General features: G+C 40.2%; 1 protein-coding gene and 1 long non-coding RNA gene across 6 annotated transcripts in view; one reads left to right on the top strand and one right to left on the bottom strand.

Annotated features, from left to right (window-relative positions):
• BLNK (B cell linker) overlaps positions 1–24,060 on the top strand; it is a 101,664-nt gene that overhangs the window by 45,042 nt on the left and 32,562 nt on the right. For 2 of the 5 annotated variants that reach the window (XM_027647816.1, XM_027647815.1), the window contains exon 1: positions 8,411–8,582. The exons of the other annotated variants lie outside the window; for them this stretch is intronic. In XM_027647816.1, coding sequence (XP_027503617.1) covers positions 8,536–8,582 — 47 coding nt within the window. In that variant the 5' untranslated portion in view covers positions 8,411–8,535. Of the gene's footprint in view, positions 1–8,410; positions 8,583–24,060 lie in introns of those variants that run through there. 5 annotated transcript variants of the gene reach the window in all.
• LOC113949363 overlaps positions 12,670–24,060 on the bottom strand; it is a 44,074-nt gene continuing 32,683 nt past the window's right edge. The window contains exon 4 of the long non-coding RNA XR_003528434.1: positions 12,670–13,748. This is a non-coding gene — a long non-coding RNA (uncharacterized LOC113949363). The remainder of the gene's footprint in view (positions 13,749–24,060) is intronic.

Below are 24,060 nucleotides of genomic sequence, written 5' to 3'. Positions count from 1 at the left end.
GAGACAAAGATATTGAGACCATTCACTACCTGTGCCTGAATGCTGACCAGTGCTTGGTAGGCACACACTGAAAGGAAGGACACAAACCACTGTTTCTCCCCTCTGCCCTGTGCAAGTGTCATCCTCAAAGTCAGGGCCCAGTAACCCAAGCTCCTAAGCACTCCCACAAAGGCCTCCTGGGTAGCCTTCGGGTAGATCCACACCCCAAACAGGAGGATGGACAGGAAAGCAAACTTGTCCAATTTAATCCTGTTGCAACAAGGGGTGAGCAGGAAAGGAGAGCAGGGTGTACAAGCTCTGGAGAAGAGTCAGAAACAATCTGACTCCCAGTCTGCAAAGAAACCCCTCTCCCTACACCCTCCCTTCCACGGTTAGGATCCAGATTAGGCTGGCCAGTTAGGATTATCTCCATTGCAGGCACTCAACGATGGAAGGGTGTCAGATTTGCAGCAGAAACAGCAGCACTGTTCCTAAGAGTCACTGTAGCTGTCAGTTGGCTCCAACACAGGTCACTACCTCTGAGGCAATCTGACCTCAAATACTCTGAGCTTAACATTAAACAATTAGTGTGTCTGTAGGACCAAATTTTGTGTTTCTGGATGCACGTGGAACAGATGACAGTAAAACTGAAAAGCAGAAGTGCAGCTTTTTACACAGTCCCCAGAGAAATAAAACACATTTTCTCAGCAGGTGCTAAAATGTGTTTGCTCAGAAGACACTTCATGAGAAAATCCTACTAAATTTACTGTTTTCACATCTTTTCCTACCCTGCAGTACATACCTACATGTGTGACCTGTTTCCTTCAGTGAGCCTAATGACAAACCCAAATCCCATTCAATTAAATTTAGTGTTGCTTTTTTTTTCTTTTTCAAATGCATCTCCTACTACTATTACTATACAAACAACTTTGAAAATGCCATTTAGTATATAAAGTGATAAAGGATAAAAGTTTTAAGATTTCTAGGGCAGTTGATAGGAGTCTTCTAAAATCAACACTATGGCATTGAGCCACTTGACCCACAGTGAGGAGACTACAACTTCTGAAAAATCAGTATTATTTAAAAATACTTGAGACAGAAACGCACCCTCCTCTCATTTGTTAAGACACAACTAAATGCCCATATGTAACTTTCCCTGTACAAATAGAGTTCTCTAATTTAAAACAGCTTATATGAATCCTGGAAAAGGAAAAAATCCATTGAAATAGATCAGTTAGAAAAAACGGTGATGTATTACTTTAAACAAGAAGCAGTACTGTTTCACCTGTTTGTAGCAGGCAGTAAGTAGCAAATACAGAGAATATAGTGAGAAATGGTGTTCCATAAACTCATGATTTCCAAAAACCAGCTATGGGACACTGAATAGCAAGTTAAGTAAGCAGTGTATCAACGAAAATAGACATTGAGGGGGAAAAGAACTATGTCTAAATTGACATAGTTTTAAACAATAGAATTTGAGTGCTTTTCTGGCCTGGTATAAAGTACCACAAATTTGCATTCAGATCCATATGATCAAGCACAAACCCTCAGAGGCAGCATGTGACAGTCTACTGCTAACCCTGTTTCCCCTACACTCTTCACTGCTACAGCTTATTGCTGCCACATCTTCCTACGGATATTCTGAAAGCAGAAGAAATCAAATACATACAAAATACTTTCAAATAGCAGATTCTGTCAGGAAAAATTTGAGCCTGCTACATGACTACAAATTCCAGTTCAGATTCAGGAGGTTTGAATTTGGGCTGTTTTCTGATTCAGATGTAGATGGTACCAATTTGGGCTATTTTCACTAAACCTCTAAAGTCTTGAAAAACAGAACTGTGGCAATCATTTCCTGACTTTCATGTGAAGGCAGACTGATCAAGCCAAATTCCTGCTACTGAACAGTTACATTCACATTCACATTACACTGCTTCCATGGTTGGAACTCTCCCTTTAGTGCTATTCCAGTAGTAGTACAAAATCAGAGCTCAAGCAGTAGATGCATATTTTAAATAGAGACTTCTACATATGAATAAATACTCTCTTTGAAGCAATTATCAGTCAGAGAGAGATTAAAGACAGCATGTAGATATAGGCAGGGTGAAGCACCTCTGAGCTAGGTGAAATACCATCACCTCAAGACAGTAAAATCACACAGATATTCTGAAGTGAATTTTCAATCATTTTACATATTGCTCAGGAGAGGTTACACTGCCGCTCTATTGTCAGGATTTCCTGAAGGAAAAGTCACACAAAAGCTCACAAAGCTGTCTTTTAAAGAGCAAAATGTGCAACATCTTGTGACTCCCCACATTCCCCAAAAGAAGGAAAGTCAAAATCAAAACCACACTATTACTTGGCAAGACAGGTAGTACATGAAATTCTCTTGATGAATTCTTTCCTATAAAGAACAGTTGTATCCTTGACTCCTGAGTACTTCTAAGAAAAAAATTTGGCCCAATCACCTCTATTAATGTTGGAGACAAAACTTTGTTAATAGAAAATGGGTTAAGAAATGGTTTTTCTACCATGACTGAGAGAAAAAGTACATCTTATATGGTCATGTGATGAATAAAATTGAAACCTGGTTATCAAGCAATTGCTTACTTCAAAACAGGTTTCTCGTCTGTTTTATATGCATTGAAGGCACTAGACTGTACCTATGAGCATTAATATAATCTGTAAAAAAGAGCTTCCTCTTGAAATAGTCATGCATAGTTCATTGAGATCCTTTGATGCAGCACTGTCTCCTCAAAGCATTAAAAATAAAAATAAACATTAAAGAGATTTACTGTAAATTGATGTTTTAAACTAATCCATTTGCAGTTCTTTTTATTTTCCTTCTCATTGCTAGATGTTTATGCTATATGACACAGTTTGTGATTCTCTGTGTTTTATTACAACTGTGTGAAATCCCAGAAGTTCAGAAATGGCAACTGAGAGCCAAGGCTGTACCTATACCCTGGCTTGCACTTCTCACACTCTTTCCTGCAGCTTGATTGTCCATCTCTCCTGTGTGCCACAGCTCCTACCTGGGGCACATTCCAAGGGTTTCTTGCCATCCAGAGGAGTTTATGGGTAGATGCTGTGGCATCACTAAGCCTCACCCCACCATGCAGTCAGGATGCAGCTTTGGCCTCCAACCCAGATCAGGAACTCAAACAGGTTGTAGGTTTCCTACACTAAACAGTCAATCTGTAATCCACATTAAGACAATGGCATGAATGGTCTCCATAAAAAGGTGTTAGCATCAAAACTTACGAATCTAAAAGGAACTTATACACAGCTGATATATTACATTTAACACTAGTAGCTTCAGCAGGAACACCAGACAAACCAAAAATCATCATATAAAGCATGTACTAGAAGGTATTAAACTAGAGAGCATTAATTTCAGTGGAAATAAGAAAAGGCAGTCATCAAAGGAGTCAGAGAGAAACCTCCGGGCCAGAAAAAACACCAGTCTTGTCAGTGATAGCAGTCAAACTCTGTATTTTGCCTACTTGTTTCTCTACAATTGGCTCTATATGAAGATGCTTGTTCTGATCTAGGGACACCACTTACCAAGAACTAAAATGCTTCAGACAAGTCATCTGATCCCTTGTTTCTGTGCTAAAGGAGTTTTCTACCTACCCAGAAATTCAAAGTCAAACCAAAAATTATCTTAACAATAGGATATAGAGAACTGGAGCCCTGAGTAAACAGGAAATACCTGGCAATTCACAGCAAATTTTGATCAAATGAAGGTGGGATACTCACAGTCTAGGACAGAGTTTGTTTCACTGAGTCTGGTTTTGACCATGCCTCAATGGTCTCAACGGCCTCAACAGCTCTTAAATAGAACCCAGAACACGCCGCCAGAGGTAGTATGTGGCAGGAATGAGCCAGTGGAAAATAAACATCAGAAAATAACAGAGGGGTTAAAAAATAGGGTTTGTTTCTGAACATGCAAGATAAAGAAGTTGCTTTTAAAAATCTTTTTTATTTATAAGCATAAATGGAGAGTTACACAGTCATACTGGGAAAGGATCAGAGAGACAAACCCAGACTGAGGCACAACACATGCAGCGATGAGGAAATCATGTTGCAACAGTCAGTGACATTTAGAAAGCCTTTTCCAAAATTACAATGGCATTTTGAGCATCAAAAATTTAGAATAGAAATGGATGCATGTTCTGTAAACCATCCTGCCAAGTGAATTTACTGGTAAACCCTGCACTACCTGTATTAGGTAATAGTGCCAGGAATTCATCGTCTATCTTTTGTAGCCATATACAGGAAAATAAAGCTAGTGGCTATGTACATAATCACAAAAGTGGCATTCTGAGTAGATGTGAGTTCTTAAAACATCAGATACAAAAATACCATTTAGGTAGAGGGCTTTGATAATGTTGCTCCAGAGGACCAGTACTGTGGGAACAGCTCTGCAAAACACTTCAAGATTCTTCTGAGACACCACTATGCCCCAAACTCCTGGGCCTTGTCCCTCAGCTGGGAAGTGCAGTTTGGCACAGGCTTCCAGGCCATGTCTCAGCAGGTAGTAGCACAATTCCCATTGGGCCCAGATGCACCAGGGAGCACAGTGGTGACACAGGCATCCCTCAAAACAAATGCCCATCTACCTAAAATGGCCCTTGTGGCTGGGAAGGAGAGTTTCATGCTAACCATCACTATGGTCAAGATGCCACTCACGTGGTAAAACAAATCCCAGTTCCTCTTTGTCTTTATCCAATGAGCATATTATGTCAGAGGGACAGTTGCTGGGGTTACAACTTACAACTACAAAAATAGCATGACATTATGTTTGCTGCAAGGCTCAAATTTGCCACCGCCTCCAGGCACTCCCAGGGTGTCCTGAGGAGGAAGGCAGGGTGTTTCCTGCAGTGGGGGTTAGTCAGGTCCTCGTCACCCCTCCAGCCTGGGCCCCCAGAGACACCCTTTTTGGGTGATGAGTAATGTTGGAGGAATGGAGAAACTCCTGCTGCTCACTAACCCCGCCCGTGGTGCAGGTCGGCAGGGCCACCTTTGCCAGCTGCACACTGCAGCGTCTTCCTGTCCATATGGGCTGTGCAGAAGCCCACTTGACCACAGACAGGATCAGTCCAAAAATGGGCCAGGAGTTCAGACTCTGAAAACACCTGCAGGGCAAAAAGAAGAGGTCTAGGGCTGTTTGGAGGGACTTGGCTTTGTTCTTCTTTATTGAAGGTTTTTCTCTAGTAGTTTTCCTATCTTGTTGCACCCAACCAAGCCTTCTCAGCACCAGGACAGATGGCCACACAGACTGACTTGCAGGCAGACCAGAAAGAGCTAAGCAGGCTGTAAGCATTTTCTGGTGAGGCTGTGCTGTTTAGATCCAGACATTTTTGATGCACGTACACACTTAAAATGAGGAAGAGGAGGAATTTCACTGTAACAAGAAAGGCTTTGTTTGACATTTGGGGTAGGGTGGCTTCCTTCTCCTAATTTCAGGACTTCATCTGCGCTTGACTCTCCTTTGGTTTCCCAGGAACAGTATATTCCAAGGTGGCCAGGAGAATCCACTCTCTCAGATGCCTCAGGTTTAATATAAATGTGAGATACTGGGTCCTAGATGTATTTTTTTGAGGAGGACTAGGAAATAGTCTAAAGTTGTGCCAGGGGAGGTTTAGATTAGCTATTAGGAGAAATTTCTTCACTGAAAGGGTGGTCAGACATTGGAATAGGCTTCTCAGAGAAATGACGGAATCACCATCCCTGGGAGGGTTCAAAAGGCTGGTGGATGTGGCACTTGGGAATTTGGCTTGGTGCAACACAGTGGTTCTAGGTTAATGGTTTGACTCAATCTTAGAGGTCTTTTCCAGTCCCAATGTTTCTATTATTTATTCTTTGCCCATATTCTGCATGCTAGGCCATATCACTTGGTAGCAGCAACTTCTGTTACTTCTAGACCAAGATTCTTTTTCCCGAGAAAAATTCCCAGTGCCATTGTGTCTCCGTAGGAGTGGGGAAGTAAAGGAAGTAAGATATACCCTGTGTGAGTATTCAGTGTGCTAAGGCTCTGAGGACAAAAATTTACCTCCTTCCCTTGTACTGTTTTCCAGACATGTAAAAACAAGCCCCGGTGGAATAGTAGGAAAGGGTTTGGGCTTTTTTTGGCTACAAACTCCTTGTAGGTACTAAAGTGAAGCACAGCTGCATCTAGGGCCATGCATGTGGATGGAAAAATGGAAGAAGCAAACAGGCTGAGGTATGACCAGTGGACAGGCCCCATAGCAGGTGCCACAAAATCTCATGAACAACTCCTGTGCAATGAAGACTTCATTAGGAGTAACTTCTTGGCAGCAGTACTAGTGCAAGCAGTCACTCACCCTGTTCTTCTGCACCCTCACAAACATCTGCGCACCAAACCAAATCAAGGAACTGGTGCAGTTAAAAACCCTTTTTCTGTGACTTTTTGCTGGATTGTTTGTAGTGGACTCCTTCCCCAGTCCATGTCACTGCATAGCTACACAAACACAGGGGCCAGCAGATCACAGGGGTGAGAGATCCTGTGTGAGTCACACTGTCACCAAGCCCTGAGCTCACGGGACTCAGGGACTGCCCTGACCACAAGGCATCAGCAGTAGCCCCTTCCCAGGAGCAGTGAGGTGACAGAGCTGTGAGGACAGGTGTGAAAGCCTCTGCACTGGGCACTGCAGAGCATTAAAACTAGACCTGTAACTTCTGTTGAGTCAGGAAGAAGCAAGGCGAAACCAGCCCAGCAGTGCAAATGACAGGCTGCCACCAAAGATGTCAAAGGGAAACAGCCTGGGATTTCTGCGACAGCCAGGCAAGAGGCAGTTGTTGTGCAAGAGAAATCACTGCATGAGCCTACTGAGCAAATCTTTTATTCTGGTATGTGTTCAGATAAGTGGGAATATTATATAAGCAAAAGGGAAAGTGACAGAGAAATTTATTAATATCTACTTCTTCATATTGTCAGAGCATTAATTTTAACTAATTCAAAATTAATTGAATTTTCAAAATAACTTTTAGGGAGAAAAATTCCAAAGTTGTCCAGTTCACAACTACATATAATGCAAGGTGGAATTCCAAAGTTTTGTGTATTGAATGACATTCAACATTATTATATTATTCCTTATAAGATACCCCAAAAAGGGCAATTTGTACACTGTGGGTCCACCCCAGAAAAACACTGTATTCAAATATCAAGTGATTTCCCTGTTGAAAGCTCAGAGCCATGCCAAGATCAGAGTGATACTGTTATCAAAGACACAAATCTCATAGCAGGCTATCTCCCCAGAGTCATCTGCACTAACCAAGAAAGTTTATTTTGCTACTATAGTTTTACAAGAAAAAAAAATGCAGTCAGTACAATCTGGGGAGGAGAATTCCACATGAAAACTTAGCCCAAGTGGCAATGAGAATCTCCCCAAGAAATAACTCTGTGTGTCCTCAAAAACATATTGTACTTATCAAACATATTAACATAATGCAGGTGTATGTACCTTTTTTTTAAAAAGAACTAGTAGGTTTCCGACCTAGAGCAGCCTTAGTTTATAAACTAAGCTGTGGACAGGCCAAAGATACAGAAGGGGAGCAACAAGAACCATACTCCAAAGGCACAGAATTCAAATTAATCAGCCCTCTGGGATAAAGGCAGAATGTGAATAACTGCTTACATTGCCCCTCAGAAGCAACCAGCTGCCTCCAAAGGTCATCTTTAAAGAGAAAAAAATGGTTGAGCTCAAAACTAAGCAACAAATCTCAGAGATATCAGAGCCATAAAATACAGTCAGCTGCCTGCATTTTTGGGTGGGAATAGCCTTGCCCTGTGTCCCTGGAAGGATCACAGTTTCCTCCTGTCTTAGTTTAAGAAACAGGGTGAAAATTTTTTTTTCTTTAGTTACATTCAAAAGACCGGGGATCAGCTGATAGTTTTGTCTAGCTTTTGCTGGAGAACCTCTGGGAAAGTTTCCACGGCAGCATGTTCCCACCTGATACACCTTCACCACAAGTGTGGAGGAGCGGGGAGGTGAGGGAGACCCGCATCTCTCCCCGCAGCCAGCGAAGTCACCTGGGGCTGGGCAGGTGACTGATGCGGGTCCCGGCCCCGCCACGGCCCGCTGGGCTCATCTGCCTCGACCCGCTGCAGCCGGGCCGCCCGCGCTGCCTCACCTGCTGGCGGCCGAGCCGGCGCGTCCCGGAGCCGCTCCGACAGCTCCAAAGGGAGGGGCGGCTTAGCGAGACCTCGTGCTCCCATTTCCAAAGGCTCCACCTCGGCTCCCGGCTCCGCAGCCACCTGTGCGCGCCCCGGGCGGGGCGGGGGCGGGCGGCGGGGCCGGGCCGAGCAGCGGGTCCCTCCTCCGCCGGTGCCCGCGGGCCGGACGGGGAGAGGCTCCGGCAGCGCGGCACGGCCGCGGTCTGACCCGGCGGAGGCTCCGCCGCGCTCCGAGCCGGCACCGGGAGGAGCCGTGCCCGGCTCTGCCGTGCCCTGCCTGGCACCGGGAGCGGCCGCGCCGGCAGGTGCCGGGCCGGGGGCAGCGCGTCCCGGCGAGGGCAGCGAGCAGGATCATGGACAAGCTCAACAGGCTGACAGTGCCGGCCGGGGAGAAGTTCAGGTAGGGCTGGACCGCTCGCGGTCTCCTCCGGGAGCGGCACCGCGCGGAGGCTCGTGCGGGAATGGAGCGGTGGGATGAGCCGCTTCCCGCAGTGGCGTTGGGGGGGGGACTGGGAGACGCTGGGACACGAGGAAGTTGGCAGAAGCTTTGTAGTAAAACGGAGTTATCACCGGTGACCGGGGCGCTGCCGGGAAATGTGGGAGGTAAACACACTTAGTGATTTCAAAGCAAAATGTGCGTCGGCTTCACCTGCAGCGCGATGAGGAATGTTTTCAAAGTGTCTGTTTTCAAAGTCGTAAGAAAATAGTCTGTGATTCACTAAGATGAGCCTTATGCAAATTAGAAAAAATTAATTGCTTAATGGTTTAATGCCCTACGAAGATGGCGTTTGCAGTTAAGTTCTGTAATGTTTCCTAATCTTCGAAAGAACTGGTGGAATAGGGGGAAATGGAAAACGGGAAATGTTCCTAACTGAAGAACAAAGTTAAATACAGGGTTTGAGAGGAAAAAAAGCAGAAGCTGGCCATTACTGAAGTATTTTTAGTGTGACTCGATTGATGTACTGGTACAGTTGGCACCTCAAGGCTCTTTCATTGTGACTGGTGGTTTCTTTTCTGAATAGCTAAAAGAAGTTCTGTTTCAGATTAAAGTAACATAGAAACTTTTTCTTCGCCTGAAAAAAAAATAAAATAGTGAAAAATATTTTTTCCTAAAGTAACTCATACTTAAACACTCAATACTAATTTATAAAACTTTCTCAAGTCTCTCTCCCTCTCCCCAAAAGCCTTAATGCAAATCGGAAAAAGCTAATTTTGATGCAATGCCATTTCTTGATATCTACTCTGTCCATACTATTGGCTGGGAATGGGAGAGGTGGATGTACTTAGAGAGCTGCAGTGACACTTACATTCCTCAGTCAGGCATACCTAATAAAACCCTAGCAGACTGCATCCTGCAGCCCAGCCCAGGCAAGAACTCTGTGTAAGAGGATGGGGGAAGAAGATGGTGAATTTTCTCATTGTCTGCAATTTATCACCTTAAGTAGTCTAAACTGATCTAAATGGTTTCAAAGCTTAGTATTGGTCTAAACCAGCTATATTAAGATAATAAACTGAGGAACAAGATGGAAAGCTTGGTTCTATCAAGACAGTTACTGGTACATAAAGAAATAAAGCACACTCTCTCTGCTATCATAAAATTGTAGCTGGGATGAATCTTCTGCACTTTTGCAAACCATTAAAGCAGGATTACTTTCAAGCACCCAGAGACGGTCTATCTATATATGAGGTTTATAATGGTCCACAACTCATTGATGAACTGATGCATCACACCTCTGCTGCATCTTCAGTAGCTGACACTTTATGTACCTGATGTTCTTCATCTTGTCTGAGGTTTTAATATTGTTGTAAAATAAGGAAGAGGAGGAAGTAACTCTGTTTTCCTGTATTAACTTGAAGTATTAAAAGCTATTTTTCCTCTCCTCCTCATGGCCAATTCACCCTAGTTGTGTAAGGAATGTAGGAGCACACGTTTCTCAAATGTGAGCGCTTCTCAGCATGTGCTATGGAAGTGCATGCATGCTTTGATTTGAGCATGTTGAAATACATCCTTAAACAGAAACCTGGATATTTGGCTACATGATCTTACTGTGGCATCAAGCATTTTAAAACCTTAAGGCAGGACTTTCCATGAGTAGATATTCATAAATTTAGAGATGTGCAAATATAGGAAGAGATCAGTGCAACATGGCGGCAGCCTTTTCCTCCTCCTTTGAAACAGCTGAATACCCCCTTGTGCTGTGTGACTTGTTAACAAAGTAGTTGACTTCCTAATATAGCTCTGTCAGTATTGAAGACACATAGATGGTTCAGAGTGTGTACTGAATGTTACATGAACTAAACAGTTACGTTAAAAACATACCTTTCTCCATATGCTAAGATGCAATGCCAAGAAGTATTCTTGCCGAACATAGTTTCAACTGTAGTAATTACAGTTCACATTTTTTTAAAGACAGCTTTCTTAAAATTCTGCTCTGTAGCAGCAAAAATTAAAGAAGCACTGCTGTTAGTCAGTGTCTGAGAGTAGATATTTCGATTTTTTTTATTTTTTTTTTTAAGTGTGGACCTGAAAAACTAGATATTATGTGGCTTTGGTAAGCTCAGCTATTCTCCTTGGGTATATTTGAGCCTACCAGACCTAGCTTTTTGTTGTGTCAGCAAATCTTATGTCAGATCTGAATTCTCAACGTATTCCATTTGTTAAGTTTATTGCAACAATAAGAAACATAAGTGTTCTTACATGCCTCTCATCTAACATGTTGTGGTATGTAAATTGTTTGCAGTTAAGTCACTCTATTAACTTCAATATCAGTCAGATAGGAATGCTGGAACTCCATGGAATTCTGGTATTAATCTTTCTGTAGTGTTTCTTATAAGGCATGCACAGTATTATACAAATATTCCCTCAGAGTTCGTTATGTGTTCTAACTACTTCTATATAGTCAGAAAAAATTAATTCCGAGGCTTGGTTATTTATTGTGAGTGGTGCATACAAATAATTTGGTACTTTGAATTGTTTTGTGAAGTGTGAAGTGAATACATGAGCAATAGCTATGCTGCCATGGCAGGCTCAGCCTAAACTTCAGGGAAAAAAATTATGCTGTAAATTTATACAGAAATAGATTCACTCATGATCGGGGAGAGTAGGCAACATGGGTAACAGGAAGTTAGCAACTCAAAAGATACAGCTCTAAACTTGCAGACTCTTTTGTGGTTCAACTTCCTTAGACTATTAGCCTATGATTCCTAGTATTTGAATAATTTCTAGCTGCTATATATGACTTGTGTCATAGCATCTTTTCAGACTGGCTGCATTTTTTTTTATTATGACCACAAACCTTAATAATGATGCTCTGCTCATAGCTGCCTTCAGCTGTGTATCACAAAATCCTTTTCAAAGACATCATTTCCATCACCATTGCAGCCATGGGCAAACCAGGGCATGAACCAGAAGTGTGCCACATGCTTTCACTTTCCTAAGGTCACGCAGTTAGCAACTTCCAGATTGCAAACAGACTTTCGCAAAAGCAGAGTTTTGTGTTTATTAATTTGCAGCAGTTCTTCCCCCACACTCCCTAAAAGAAAAAAGTCTTAAAATCACTATCTCCAACCATAACTCCCAATTAAAAGCAAGTGGAAAAAAATAGCAATTGACTTTTTTTCTGAGATTGAACAAGTGCATCCAATTATTTCCAGTATTTTGTATTCAAATCCCTTGCTAAACAGGAGGTTTTAAGCCCTAATTCTATGAAAATCAAGAGGAGTTTCCTTAAGGCCTGAATGTCTGTTAATTGTCTATCAAATTTGGAGCTGTTTATGATCTTCACTAATTTTCTACTGATAGAGACAGCTTGGCTGTAATTGCTAGGTCTTTTCTTTACCACAGGATTTTCTGGCACTGTTTCTTCTTTAAAGTAGACAGTAGAAAATTGATTCCTTTGGGAGAGGAATGATATTTAGCTGTAAACTGATACCTTCTATGCATAGAATGCTTTATCATAGTTAGCATTTGCTTTTGCAGAAAAATGGGGAATATCTGAACAATAGTTCCTTTTAGTTCCTTTTAGTTGTAGCAAACCGAAACTTAATCTGTTTTTTCAGGTTAAAATTTAACATAGTTTATTGCATCAATGGACTTGAACAGGACAAAAGAACAAAAATAAACTCAAGCAGGAAAGAAATGGGAGTTTCAAAGTAAGCTAAAGACTGTTCTCTGTGACAGAACTGGGCATCAAACCCACATCCACCTTCAACACCTCGTCCTCTTATTAGTTATATAGACTCCAGAAGAAAGACTATGTAAATGACAGAATGATAGAAACATCTAATTGTTTGGGTTGGAAGGGACCATCTAGTTCCCATCCCTCCGCCATGGACAGGGACATCTTCCACTAGTCAACCTGCCCTGGAATACTTCCAGGGATGGGGCATCCACAAGTTCTCTGGCCAACCTGTCCAGTGCCTCACCACCCTCACAGTAAAGAATATCTTCCTAATATCCAATCTAAACCTACTCTTTTTCACTTTGAACCCGTTCCCCCTTGTCCTATCACTACATGCCCTCGTAAACACTTCCTCTCCAGCTTTCTTGAGGCACTGTTCAGGTACTGAAAAGCTGCAATAAGGTCACCCTTGCATATCTGAAATTAGGTCAGCCTTCTCCAGGCTGACCAATCCCAATGCTCTCAGCCTTTACTCAAAGGAAAGGTGTTCCAGCCCTCTGATCATTTTCAGTGATTCAAATGTGAAGTTACTTGGACACTGTTCAGTGGTCTAAAAGCCCAAATAGAAACTGTTCCACATATGAGATTTTTCCAGACCAACCTCTTCTAATTGCTCATCGCTGTCTCCTCTTCACAAGCCATGGCCACCTCGCTTATGCTCTTCTACCTGATCTGGTGTTCTCCTCTTTCTAGCAAAAGTCTAATCTGCCTCCAGCCTCAGGCCCTAAGGAGATAACAGCTGTGAAGGTCTTCTTGCCACCTCCACCAGTCTCCTGTCTTCTCCTCACAACTTTCCACTGCACAGTAACATTCTGTGATGACAGCAGCTTTTGTGGCATTCCCATGTTTAAGCCCACCAAAATGTAGTCTGAATGCAAGGTCACATGACATCAAAGTCCAATGGTATGCAGTTTTCAAAGTTGGATTTCACAGGCACGGGGGAAAAGGAGGTCACCAGCTATGTTTGCTGTGCTGATGAGTACAAACAAAAGTTTTCTGTAGGATTGCTAGGTTTAGCTTGCCCTACAAAGGACAGGATTGTGATTAAAAGATACAGCTATATATTCTCTATTTCTTCTAATTTTCTGTCAGCTTAAAGAGTTCTGAATCTCTCTCATCTCTGGACTTTGGAATGGAATGAGATAGGAAATGCAAACTTCCCCAAATACCACTGCAAAAATCCATTCTTTCACTCCCAGTGTGACTTCTCCACTCAAATCCTCTTGCTTCTCCTTTTGACCTTGCTTCAGCGTAGCACAGCCTCCATCCCATCTATATTTGTTCTCCTTTATTCCTTTCTCTCTGCACCATTTCATTATTCCAATCCCTTTAAAGCTTCTTTTCTTCTTTTCAGCTACGTCATTCTGCCTGGACCAATCTCCAAGCTAAAAAAAAAAAAAAAAACAACAAACAAAAACCTCAAACCTGAAACATGCTACTTTTTACAAAAAAAAATCCACAAACAAACAAACAAATAACCACACAGTATTTATTCTCACACAGAACTTCCTGCCTATAATGCTGTTTATAGAAAAGTATGTTTGACTGTGATCTACGCGTATGTTAAAAAAAAATATGGTAACGTGGACAAAATGGGAAATCTGTGTATGTAGACAGCAGTGTAAGAGTGTAGCCTCTTCACAAGATGAGCTATACTTATACAGTACCTATAGTTTCATTCTACTTGTGCTGGCAAAATTGTGCAGTCGTTGGCATAGCTTGTTCCACCACTGCTTCATATGCACACTCTTCCAAATGAAATTAAGTCCTGTAGTGACAGTGTAGTTCTGCCAAAATAACTGTCCACAGTAGGAGCATTTGTCCACTACAGCAATCACAAAGGACACCATCTTAGGCCTGCGACTGTGAGTTATTCAGCAAAAGTGACTAATTTAGATTCAATCTAATGACTTGCCTTTTTTTTTTTTTTAGTCAAATAATAAATGATCACTAGCTAAGCAAATAACCCAATAAATTAATTTTCTTGGCTGTGGAAAAAAAAACAACCCACATTTCAACAAACTTGGTATAACCATCTTTTACTGTTAGTTTATAACTATACCCCATCCAGCTGGGCAGACTGCTAGATATTAGATCATAACATGATATTGCAGGTACCCAGTGGTATGTTGATCCCAGAACAAACCTGTCTTGTGTTTTACAGAACCATTCAAAACTTATATACTGTACACTACATTATAATGTGATAGATGCTTTTTCTTTTGGAAGGCAAATATGACAATCATAAAATGTTGCAAAAAAAGCCCTGCTGGAAAACCATATTTGTTTATCACGATGAAGAAAAAGAGTTCTCACAATAGTAGAAATTCCTGTAAATACCTCTTTATTTGAAAATAAGTACTGTTTTTAATGGCCTCCTTTCTCACCTTGGAGAATGCCTCTGCTATTTGATTGCCTCTCTGAGAGCTGTCTGATAGTGCTTGGAACCAAAGCTCTTGTAAATCAACAGCTGAAATAGTTAATTAAGAGTAAGAGAATCAAGTTCTGCTTTTGGTGAATTTAGTGTTGGAAAACCATTTAACTTGATCAAAAGTCCTGACTACCAGTTGTAACAGGCCAGATATGATGTAACTGGAACATTTTTAAATATCCTGAGCATTGTTTTGGGTTTTTGTTTTTTGGGGTTTTTTAACATCTTCAGATGTGTAAATCATATTTTTAGATGATTTAGAAGTCGCTAATCATTAGAAAAGAAATAACATTTTTCCTCACCACATAGTTTTTTCCTTATGTTTTTGTGGGGGTTTTAAAATGATTGCTGCATTAGAAGACTAATTTTAGTTTTGGATAACATCTTTTATAGTGTAAGTACCCTAAAGCATGTTACAATATGACAGATAAACAATTAGTCTTTTAGAAAGCAAATATCACTGGTTTTATGTGCTCAGCAGCCAAGAGAATTGGAAAACTGATGGAAAACAGTGACTGAAAGTGACAGTATTTTCCTATTTGGCTGCAGGGAATCATCTTAGATCTTTGGTAAACTGTAAAAGGACTTTACATACTCTGTAAATAAGTTTGTTTTGTGGCAGTCATAATAAATGACTGAGGGGTAAAAGACATTTGAAAATTCTGTTAGCATCTTTATCCTAATCTGTCAGTCTATACATTTTGGACAGGCTCATTTTCCAGGTGCAAGCAAACCCAGATGTGCAATTCTACAGGTTTATGACATCAACATAAATTAGTACACAGTAAATACTTTAGAAAGAATTAAAATAATGCATCCCAAGGCAATAATATGAAAACATGAGTATATATTTTTCAAGCTCAATGCAAGGGCAACTGGGTGAAGTTGGCTATGAATGCAAGTGGCTATACCATATGGCTAAATGTTTCCTTCATTCCTCTGTCTTAAAACAGAGAAGCTACAGGCATCTCTGCAAGAAGCACAGAGGCAATGAAGCACTCCTGGAGCTGTAGTTACATGGCCAATTTAACTTAGCACAAGTCTGAGCTGCTGCCAAAAGAGTAGGTCCCTTTCTTGCACCCTCCCAACATCCCTGCTTGCCATGCCCTCATCTCCACCCTCACACTGGCACTAGAGTTCCAATGACCATGTGAAAGCTGGATCTGATCCTGCTGATATATAAACTGGCAAAAGAAAAAAGAAATTAGTTTCCCAGCTGCAAGTTCTATGATTCATCATAGCTGGGTAAGCACCGAGGGCATTAAAGAGTGGAATTTCCTCTTTCAATGGCAGCCTGTGTGGGCTCCATTAAAGTGACTTAGAGACCAAAGTACTTTTCCAAAGTTTTAACAAATTTTGATAGGCTTCAGAACAAAACAGATCCATGAGTAGCCTCTATTAGATCCCTGTCATTGCCACCCCACACCTGTGGTGGATATAATGCTTCTGTCGCTTGAGCAAAAACACTTTCAGCCCAAGTACAGCAGTGTTTGTTAGTGGTAATTTTCTGGGTCCATACCAAATCCTGTCTTTATTCACTTCCCTGCAATGACTTTGCGCTTCCTCTTTTTGGTGAAATATAAAAACCCACTTTCTGACTTTCTGCCCTTGCTCTCCTTCACCGACCAGGCTGTAGGGTACTAGTCCTTCAGGGAGGTACAACACTCAGTTAATTTTAGCTGGAACTGTATTTCAAAGTAACATCCTGCTGCTGGGAAACCTTTCAGAAAAAATGGAGTAAGCCTTTTGAATGTGGCTTCTGTGTGTGGTTACTTTTTGTTTGTCTTATAATGCATTAACTTATATCCAGAAAGCTGCTGCAAAAAGGAGATCAGTTAACTAAAAAAAGATTCAAAACAGAGCAGGTCAGTTACAGAACAGAAAATATACTTTTTATGTCAAAAAGTGACATGTAATATTCATATTACATGTTTCATATTATAATAGCTAATTGTTTTCTGTACTCTCTACAGTATCACTAATATCCAGTTGGGATAAAGGGGAATCTGGGTAAGGGCAAAGAGGTGCTCAAACCTCAAGTGCTTCAAGTTGTTGTTAAATATCTATATTTTTTAAAAGTTGTACTAAAAAGTGCTTGTCCATCACTGCTTTCTGATATTCAAAACTGGCTGTCAAGTCAAAAAATCAAGTCAACTTTTCTCTGCTAAATAAAAGAAAAATGTCATTGCAAAAAATACCGTACAACTTAAACACATGAAACCTTTGTTGTTAATATACAGTCCATACATATTCAGAACAAGCCTCAGCCTTGATCTAAAATGAGGAAGCAGTTGCACCACTCAGTTGGTGACATTGATAAGGCTTTAGTTTTCTTTGTCCCACTGAGAAATCTTCATGAGTTCTTTCAATATGCAGAATTCCCAGTCACCTCAAAGTACTTATTCTTTCGTGTTAGGATTGATTTGTGTCAAGGACGTATTATGCCTTTACACGCTACGTATTTTTATTTACTCTGTGTATGTTAGTACTTAGTAGTACAAGAGGGACTGACAGCTTCTTTGTGAAGATTATGTAGAAGGTATATGAAGATGAAAAGTATAATCAATATTTAGCTTTTCTGTGCTTCTGTGTGTACAATGTAAACACACACCTGCTCTAATTATGGGGTTTGCTTTTAGGCAAAACAGTGCATGATTTAGAAGTGAGCAGAATAGGATGTTATTCAGACTTCTTAAGAAATCAACACTTGGCAAAATGACTATAAATTATTTATAGTCATTTCCCCGTGTGCATCTCATGAACACAGCAGAAGACAATTCCTTGTTCCCTCTTCCTCAGATAGGTAGCTGTAATTGACTTCTCCCCACGAGCAAACTTCTTTGAACTTTTCTTCACAGCTTTGAGATAGCTTTACAGATAAAGATCAAAGGCCTGGTGCCTTGAATGGATGGTTTGGTGTCACAGGTTACCACCTGCAGCTCCAAACTTCCTTCTATCCCATCACAAAGGCCTTTGCAGGGGATGGGTTATGATAAGCACCCAGAGTGGATGAGGAGCTGTAGCCCCCTATCTTTGACCAGCAGCAACTAAAGTAATTTATCTGACTGCACCTCAAGAATTCAGCTCTGTCTTTATTCATGTAACAGCCATTGAAAACACCAGCCCCAACCCAGCCTGTATTCTGTTGCAAAGGACTTCACTCTCGCTGTTCCAGGTACCATCTGATATAGGGGTGCGCTCATGCAGAAATCTGAAGCATCTGAAGGAGGTCCAACAAGAGGAATTAGATGCTTTCTGTATTTGGGCATTTCCTTTTGCTTTCTATTGAGAAATTGGAGGAGGTGAAAGGGGGTACAGTTTGTTTATATCATTTGATTGGGTTTGTCTTAGATGCACAAAACTGTCAGAAATATGAAAATACATCTTACAAAGACACCCAGTCCACCAAGATCCACATTGTTCCACAGAGATCACATCAGGAGCACTGTATTCATGAAAGCCCTTCAAGGGAAAGGGGAGCCTTTTCTTGTTTGTGAAATTAGTTTGAGAAGATAGTTCAGGATAAAAGCTTCAAGCTTTTCAAAATCTCAAGTGGTACTTTAACAAATCCCCTTCTAGATAAACAGGTTCTTCCCACAAAAGCAAGCATGAGTCTTCCCCTTGGTCCAGAAACAATAGTTTTCTTTCTTATTTTGGTCACCTGCATAGCTGTTTACAAAATTGAAGGCTAATAGAAACACAAAACAAAGACCAGCTGGGGTGTAGTGGAATAATTGTGCCATGAGAAGCCATAAAGGAGGGGTCTTTGGATGCTGTTCCTTCTTTAGTTTCATATTTTAATGTGTTTTTTTAAAATTAACAGAGGTAACTGTATTTTTAATTTTCTGTTCTTTGAGTTGTGGGGTTTATCTTCTAATAACTTCGCTTTTGTTCTGCAAATTCCAGTATACTTTTCCTCATTTCTGTTTTGTGGTTCTTTTCTATAAAACTATAGCTGAGGCAGGTGGGTACTTTTGGGGATGTTCTTGTTTTAAGTCTAAATTTGTACTTACTGAATTGTATTCTAGGTTTCCAATGCTAAGCGTTTGAATTTGCTTGGGAAAAACAAAGACAAAAACAAAACAAAAAAAAAACCACAAACAAAAGCCTCCAAGAAACAACTACTTTTTGTTTTAATGTGATCTGTTATGCTGCCTTTCTTAAGATAAAAATGAGTGCTACACCTACCTACAGTCTTACTTTAAGTGAATGGACATAGTAATGATCTTCAGAAAATGTGGCTTTCTAGGCACACAACTACAGGTTGTCCTGTCACTGAGAAAGAGATGTACCCAAAAAGGTATAAGAACTGCAACTGGAGTGCAAACTGTCTCATTTACGGTGGGATTAATTTTTAAAATTTTTGTTACTATTTCAAAACCAATTCAACATCATCAGTTAACGACTGAACTGATGTTAGGAGGAGAAGGAATATACGGGTCCCTTAGTGCTGAATGTGTCAATATTGCTTGCAAAGCTTCCCTTGCAGACTTGTTTGAATGTATCATGTTCAAAATTCTGCCCTTCTTTAGCTAAAGAAACTGGTTTGTGAGTACAGATGGGGATTTTTCAAGAGGCAAAACAGATAATTCAGACAGTCCTGTAAACACTAGAAGTGTAAGGAGCTATAATTCTAATCCTCTACATAAGCAGAAATAGGTATGCTTGTAATATAGAAAATTTCCTGTGAATCCTTTAAAACTGGTTTTTGTTTTGTCAGCTCTCCCTACCATTGCTGAAGTCAGCCCTGTGTCCAAAAACATTATCAGGACCCGTCCCAGCTTCAAGTGCTCACAACCAGACACCCTGAAGCACTTGTGCCCCATCTGCCCACTCCAGAGACTCTAGGATACTATTAGAGCAGAGGGGCGTCACTTTCTATGGGCTGTCACTTGTCATGTGATACAGGCAGCTGTACAGCTAAAATACAACCAGTGTGCACACTGAAGGTGCAAAGTACTGGATTCCCTGTGTGCAAGGAGGTGAACCGTGCTGTTCATGCACACAGCAGAACATTTCCTCCTCCCTGTTTCGAGGAGCAGGAAAAGGTCATGACAACTGAAGAACCATTCATGATGACTGGTCTGAGCCATAATACACTGATCTACGTAACAGATATTTGTAAATGTCTTCACAGATTTATAATACTGATAAATAAAATTTCTCAAAAATTAGTCTAAATGGTGGGAGAATTCCACATTATACAGATCTGTCTGAAATTAAGACAGATTCCTCTTTTTCAAATCTGGGGACTCTCTACCTTATCTCATGTCTGAGTTAAGAGCTTTATTCTTCTTTATATTATTTATATTTTTCTCCTCTAAAAATTATTTTAACTTTAGAAAGCTTTTGTAGCATAGTGTATATGCAAAAGAGCCAAAAGCTTCCAGCTGATGTTTGAAGGTGGGAATGTGTCACAGACCAGGTCCACCCAGCTTCCTTCCTTCACTCATCATGCATTCCTCATATGCTGAGCTCTGACCAGATCAAAGAGAGGGCAGTTCTGTTTCATTTTATTTCATCTCAAGTCAGCTCTGCCAGTCCTTGAGTGCAGCTAGGTATTTTGTGACACAGCAAATCCTTCTTTCAGAATATGTGGTATTTGCAGTGGTAAAATTTTCCACCTTCCTTTACACATGTAGTCACCCTTTCATCAATAGATTTCATAATCCTAAATTACTGGAGGTTCAAATTGGTAAGATAGGAAAAATAGCAACAGAGGGCTAAAAAGTGTTTCATTTTAAGATTCTTTTTTTTTGTTCTTACCTCCAACATGTAGGATTTCTAATGTATTTTAAGAAACCTAAAAATGTTTGGAAGCACCTAGAGCCAAAACTTCCAAACTTCTCATCTGCAGAACTTTGCAAATCTATTGTCTTCAGTGAGTTCCTGATCAAAAGGGTCCCATCCAGTCTATACCTGTCACAATAAAGCTGGATCTCAAAATATCTATCTATTGCTGAAACATGTTTCAAAGATTAGCAGTGACACAGACTGCACCTTTGTCTGCAAGCCTGATTTTACACAAAAAGCTCTCAACCAGTTTAAATGAAGAGTTGGTGCTTGTAGTTAAGAAGCAACTCTTTAAGTTCGACCTCTTGATTATCTTTAATTACCTGCAATGCAAGGTAAGACTGGCATTACTTATTATTTTCGTTTACAGTACTTGCTGATTGAGGTCCTTAAATGTTTCTCTCATCTGCTCATCCCAAGAGAACACTAGAGGACAAACATTAGTTGGTAATGAGGTCCTGACTCAGATGTTGTGAAGAAAGAGGGTTGTAGTTACGTATCTGAAGCAAGAGCTGTCTACATTGGGCCATGGTAGCCTCCATTTCCTAGATACTCTCAGGGCTGCTGCTCTGATAAGTCCCTCCCACAATGAACCTCTTTACTTGGAGTATAATCTTAAGTATTTGAGAGCCAAACAAAGAGTATTTTAGTGCTGGTCAGATACGTAGATCCAGGCAGAATTTTAAGTGTAGAAATGCCCTTCTGTGCTTCCCTTTCCTCATCGCTCTGGAGCGGCCTTCAGGCTTGGCATTGAGACCCTTAAGATTTGGAGAATCCTCTTGCCATACACTTTCCTGTCTGCCTCTCATCATTTCTACTGTCTCCTGAAGATCTCAAGTCAGACAGACAGCTCTTTGTAAAACTTTTCAGTTGTTGCCTATTATGTCACCTGGCACCTCAAGAAATCTCAGCCTCTAGCTAACTGGATAGACTGGTTTGTGCAGTTTGTTCAACTTTATGGGTCAAAGGGGATTCCACTTGAACTGGAGATCAGCCATGGTTGATGACTTCCTACACTTACCACTACACAGTGCACTGGTTATCTGCTTGCTCTCAGAGGCTTGATAAAAGTTAAATTATGTGGAGGCAACAAACAAGTTTTCTAACAACTCCTGTAAGAGCTATGTCATTTTAAAGATTGAGAAAAATCACACAAACGCATATTAGGTACTCTCTAATTTAACAAAGTTGTAATTAGAAAATGAAATGCCTCCATAAAAAAAAAAAAAGAAATAAGAGTCACAGATTTTTAGGAAATTCAATTATGCAAAAATGAGAATGTTTTGATTTCAGTCCATTTACATGGAAAAAATAGCATACCAGCAGCAGCACATGTGATTATCTCTAAATGCACTTTTTTTAAATAAAAATATGTATTAAAATGATCTTTTAAGCTCTAGCCTTATTCAAAACTCACGGAACACCCACGATACTCTAATCAATTCACCTGAATATGATAAAATGAAAAGCAAACTGTTCTGGTTGCTTATAGGTATCAGTTTTGGAGTGGGTTGTTTTGTGTATGTGTGTGTGTTGGAGGTTTTTTTTTTAGCGACCCGAAGACAATACAGAATACAACCAGTAAGGTGAAAAAAAAGCCCAGTTTTTCAAAATAAAGCCGTATTTCAGCTAATGTTCATGTCAGCACTGAGCAATAAGCAATATTCAGATATAATTCTACAATTAGATTTTGTTGTTGTTGATGTTTCAGTCCTATCTCTAACAAAGAACAAACACAGGAGGAAATGTAACTTATGCTTACATGTATGCCTAATTGAAGTCTGGCAAGCCTTTCTGAAAGAAACACAAACACTTGAAGACAATCATTCTCCCCAAACTAGAACACAACCATTTAAATCTCCTCTCAGTCTTTTTATTCCTCGTTACTTTTAATTTATAGACACTGCCAGGTGCCAGCTGGGGCACAATACAGAAACAATAAACTGCAGAAAATGGCTGTGTGTGATGTTTGAAGCATAACCAGCAGCTGAATCTGTTAGGAAAAAAACCAACAACAAATACCACAGAAAAGCAGAAGTTCATCTGAGCTTTTAACCCCAGATTTAATGTATCTGGATAGTTCAGATAATAATCCAAGCTACTCTTGTAGGTGTAGTGTATTCTTGATGGAAATCTTGAAACATTTTGCTGTGCACCTGTTTTTCACCCCTATAAGTAACTTATTGCTTTATGTCAGCAGGTAACACTGTGTCATTTTGCTGTAAATTAAAGGTTCGAGTTTTCAGCAAAAGTTAAAGATAGGCTTGTGAATTATTTGTCCATTATTCTCTGGGTTTTTTTCTGAATTGAGGATCTAGAAAGAATAGGTTGAATTGCTTTTTAAGTGAATTTGGGCAAAGATTTAGGCTCTAGGAACGCCCTTTAATTATCAGACCTATGTTTTAGCTTGTCAGAGCATTATATACCATGTTATGGTATTACAGGGGTTATCCTTCAAATTCGGCTAATATAGTGAAAAGATCCATTGTTTCTGTTCTGTTAATAAGCATTATTAAGAATAAAATCAAGCTTTGTTATTTAGTCTTCTAAAAACTTAGAAATACTCAGTTATTTAACTGTTCTTTTTAAGCAAGTCTCATAAAATGTGACTAATTATCACTACCTAACACAATTGCTCTAAAATCAGGAGGTAGGAAGGTCCTTTCCAGCAGAAGTCTAATATTCAACTGCTACCTGATGCCTTGAGTGCTACATGTCTGCTCAGCCCAAACCAAGGACTGCAGACAAATAATCACATTAGTGCAGTTACCCCCGGATTTTGATTAGCTAGTTCTCATCTAATTCCAATTTCCTTTGAAAAAACTATTTTAATTTTTAAGAGCAAGTTTTTAATTACTAGTGATGAAGCTGGAAGATGCCTTTTTTTAGTGAAACTCTGTATGTTACTCAACCTTCTAAATAATAAGGTTTCAAGTTTAAAGAAAGCTTTAAAAAGAAGAAAGAGTACTTTGATGCTTGTTCTTCTCAGCGTCCAAGAGTCTGTTGGTAGCCTGACTGTGCATCAGAGAGGAAGTAGGGAAGACTAAAATGTGGAATGACATGGACAACGTGTAATGAAGAATGGAAGGTCAATTTGTTTTAAGTGCTTTTTGGAAAAAAAAAACAATACATTATTGGTTGTGCTAAAATCTTCAGCTCAGGTCTAATAAAAAATGCTAAGTTTAGAGGAACAGGAAGAACACACACTGTGAGAAGAAACTCAAAATATATGTGCATTCTATAGAAGTTTCTGGTATCTGCAGACTGAACAGGTTTCACTATTAAGTCAGTCTTTTGCTAAAAATTTTATCTATATTCTTGACATTTACTTGATTTTAGTGGTGTGGATTTTTTAGATGAGAAGGGAGGTGGGATTCTAAATGATTCTTGACAAGTGAAAAATATTCAACTTAAATTGACTTGATTACAAGTAAAATTTTGGTGATGTCAATGCAGGTGATTAATAAAACAAT

This window comes from Corapipo altera, unplaced genomic scaffold (assembly GCF_003945725.1).
Source record: "Corapipo altera isolate COAL_440 unplaced genomic scaffold, ASM394572v1 56, whole genome shotgun sequence".
Classification (NCBI taxonomy): domain Eukaryota; kingdom Metazoa; phylum Chordata; class Aves; order Passeriformes; family Pipridae; genus Corapipo; species Corapipo altera.
Note: the sequence above shows the minus strand (reverse complement) of the source record. Positions and strands in the feature narration are given on the sequence as shown.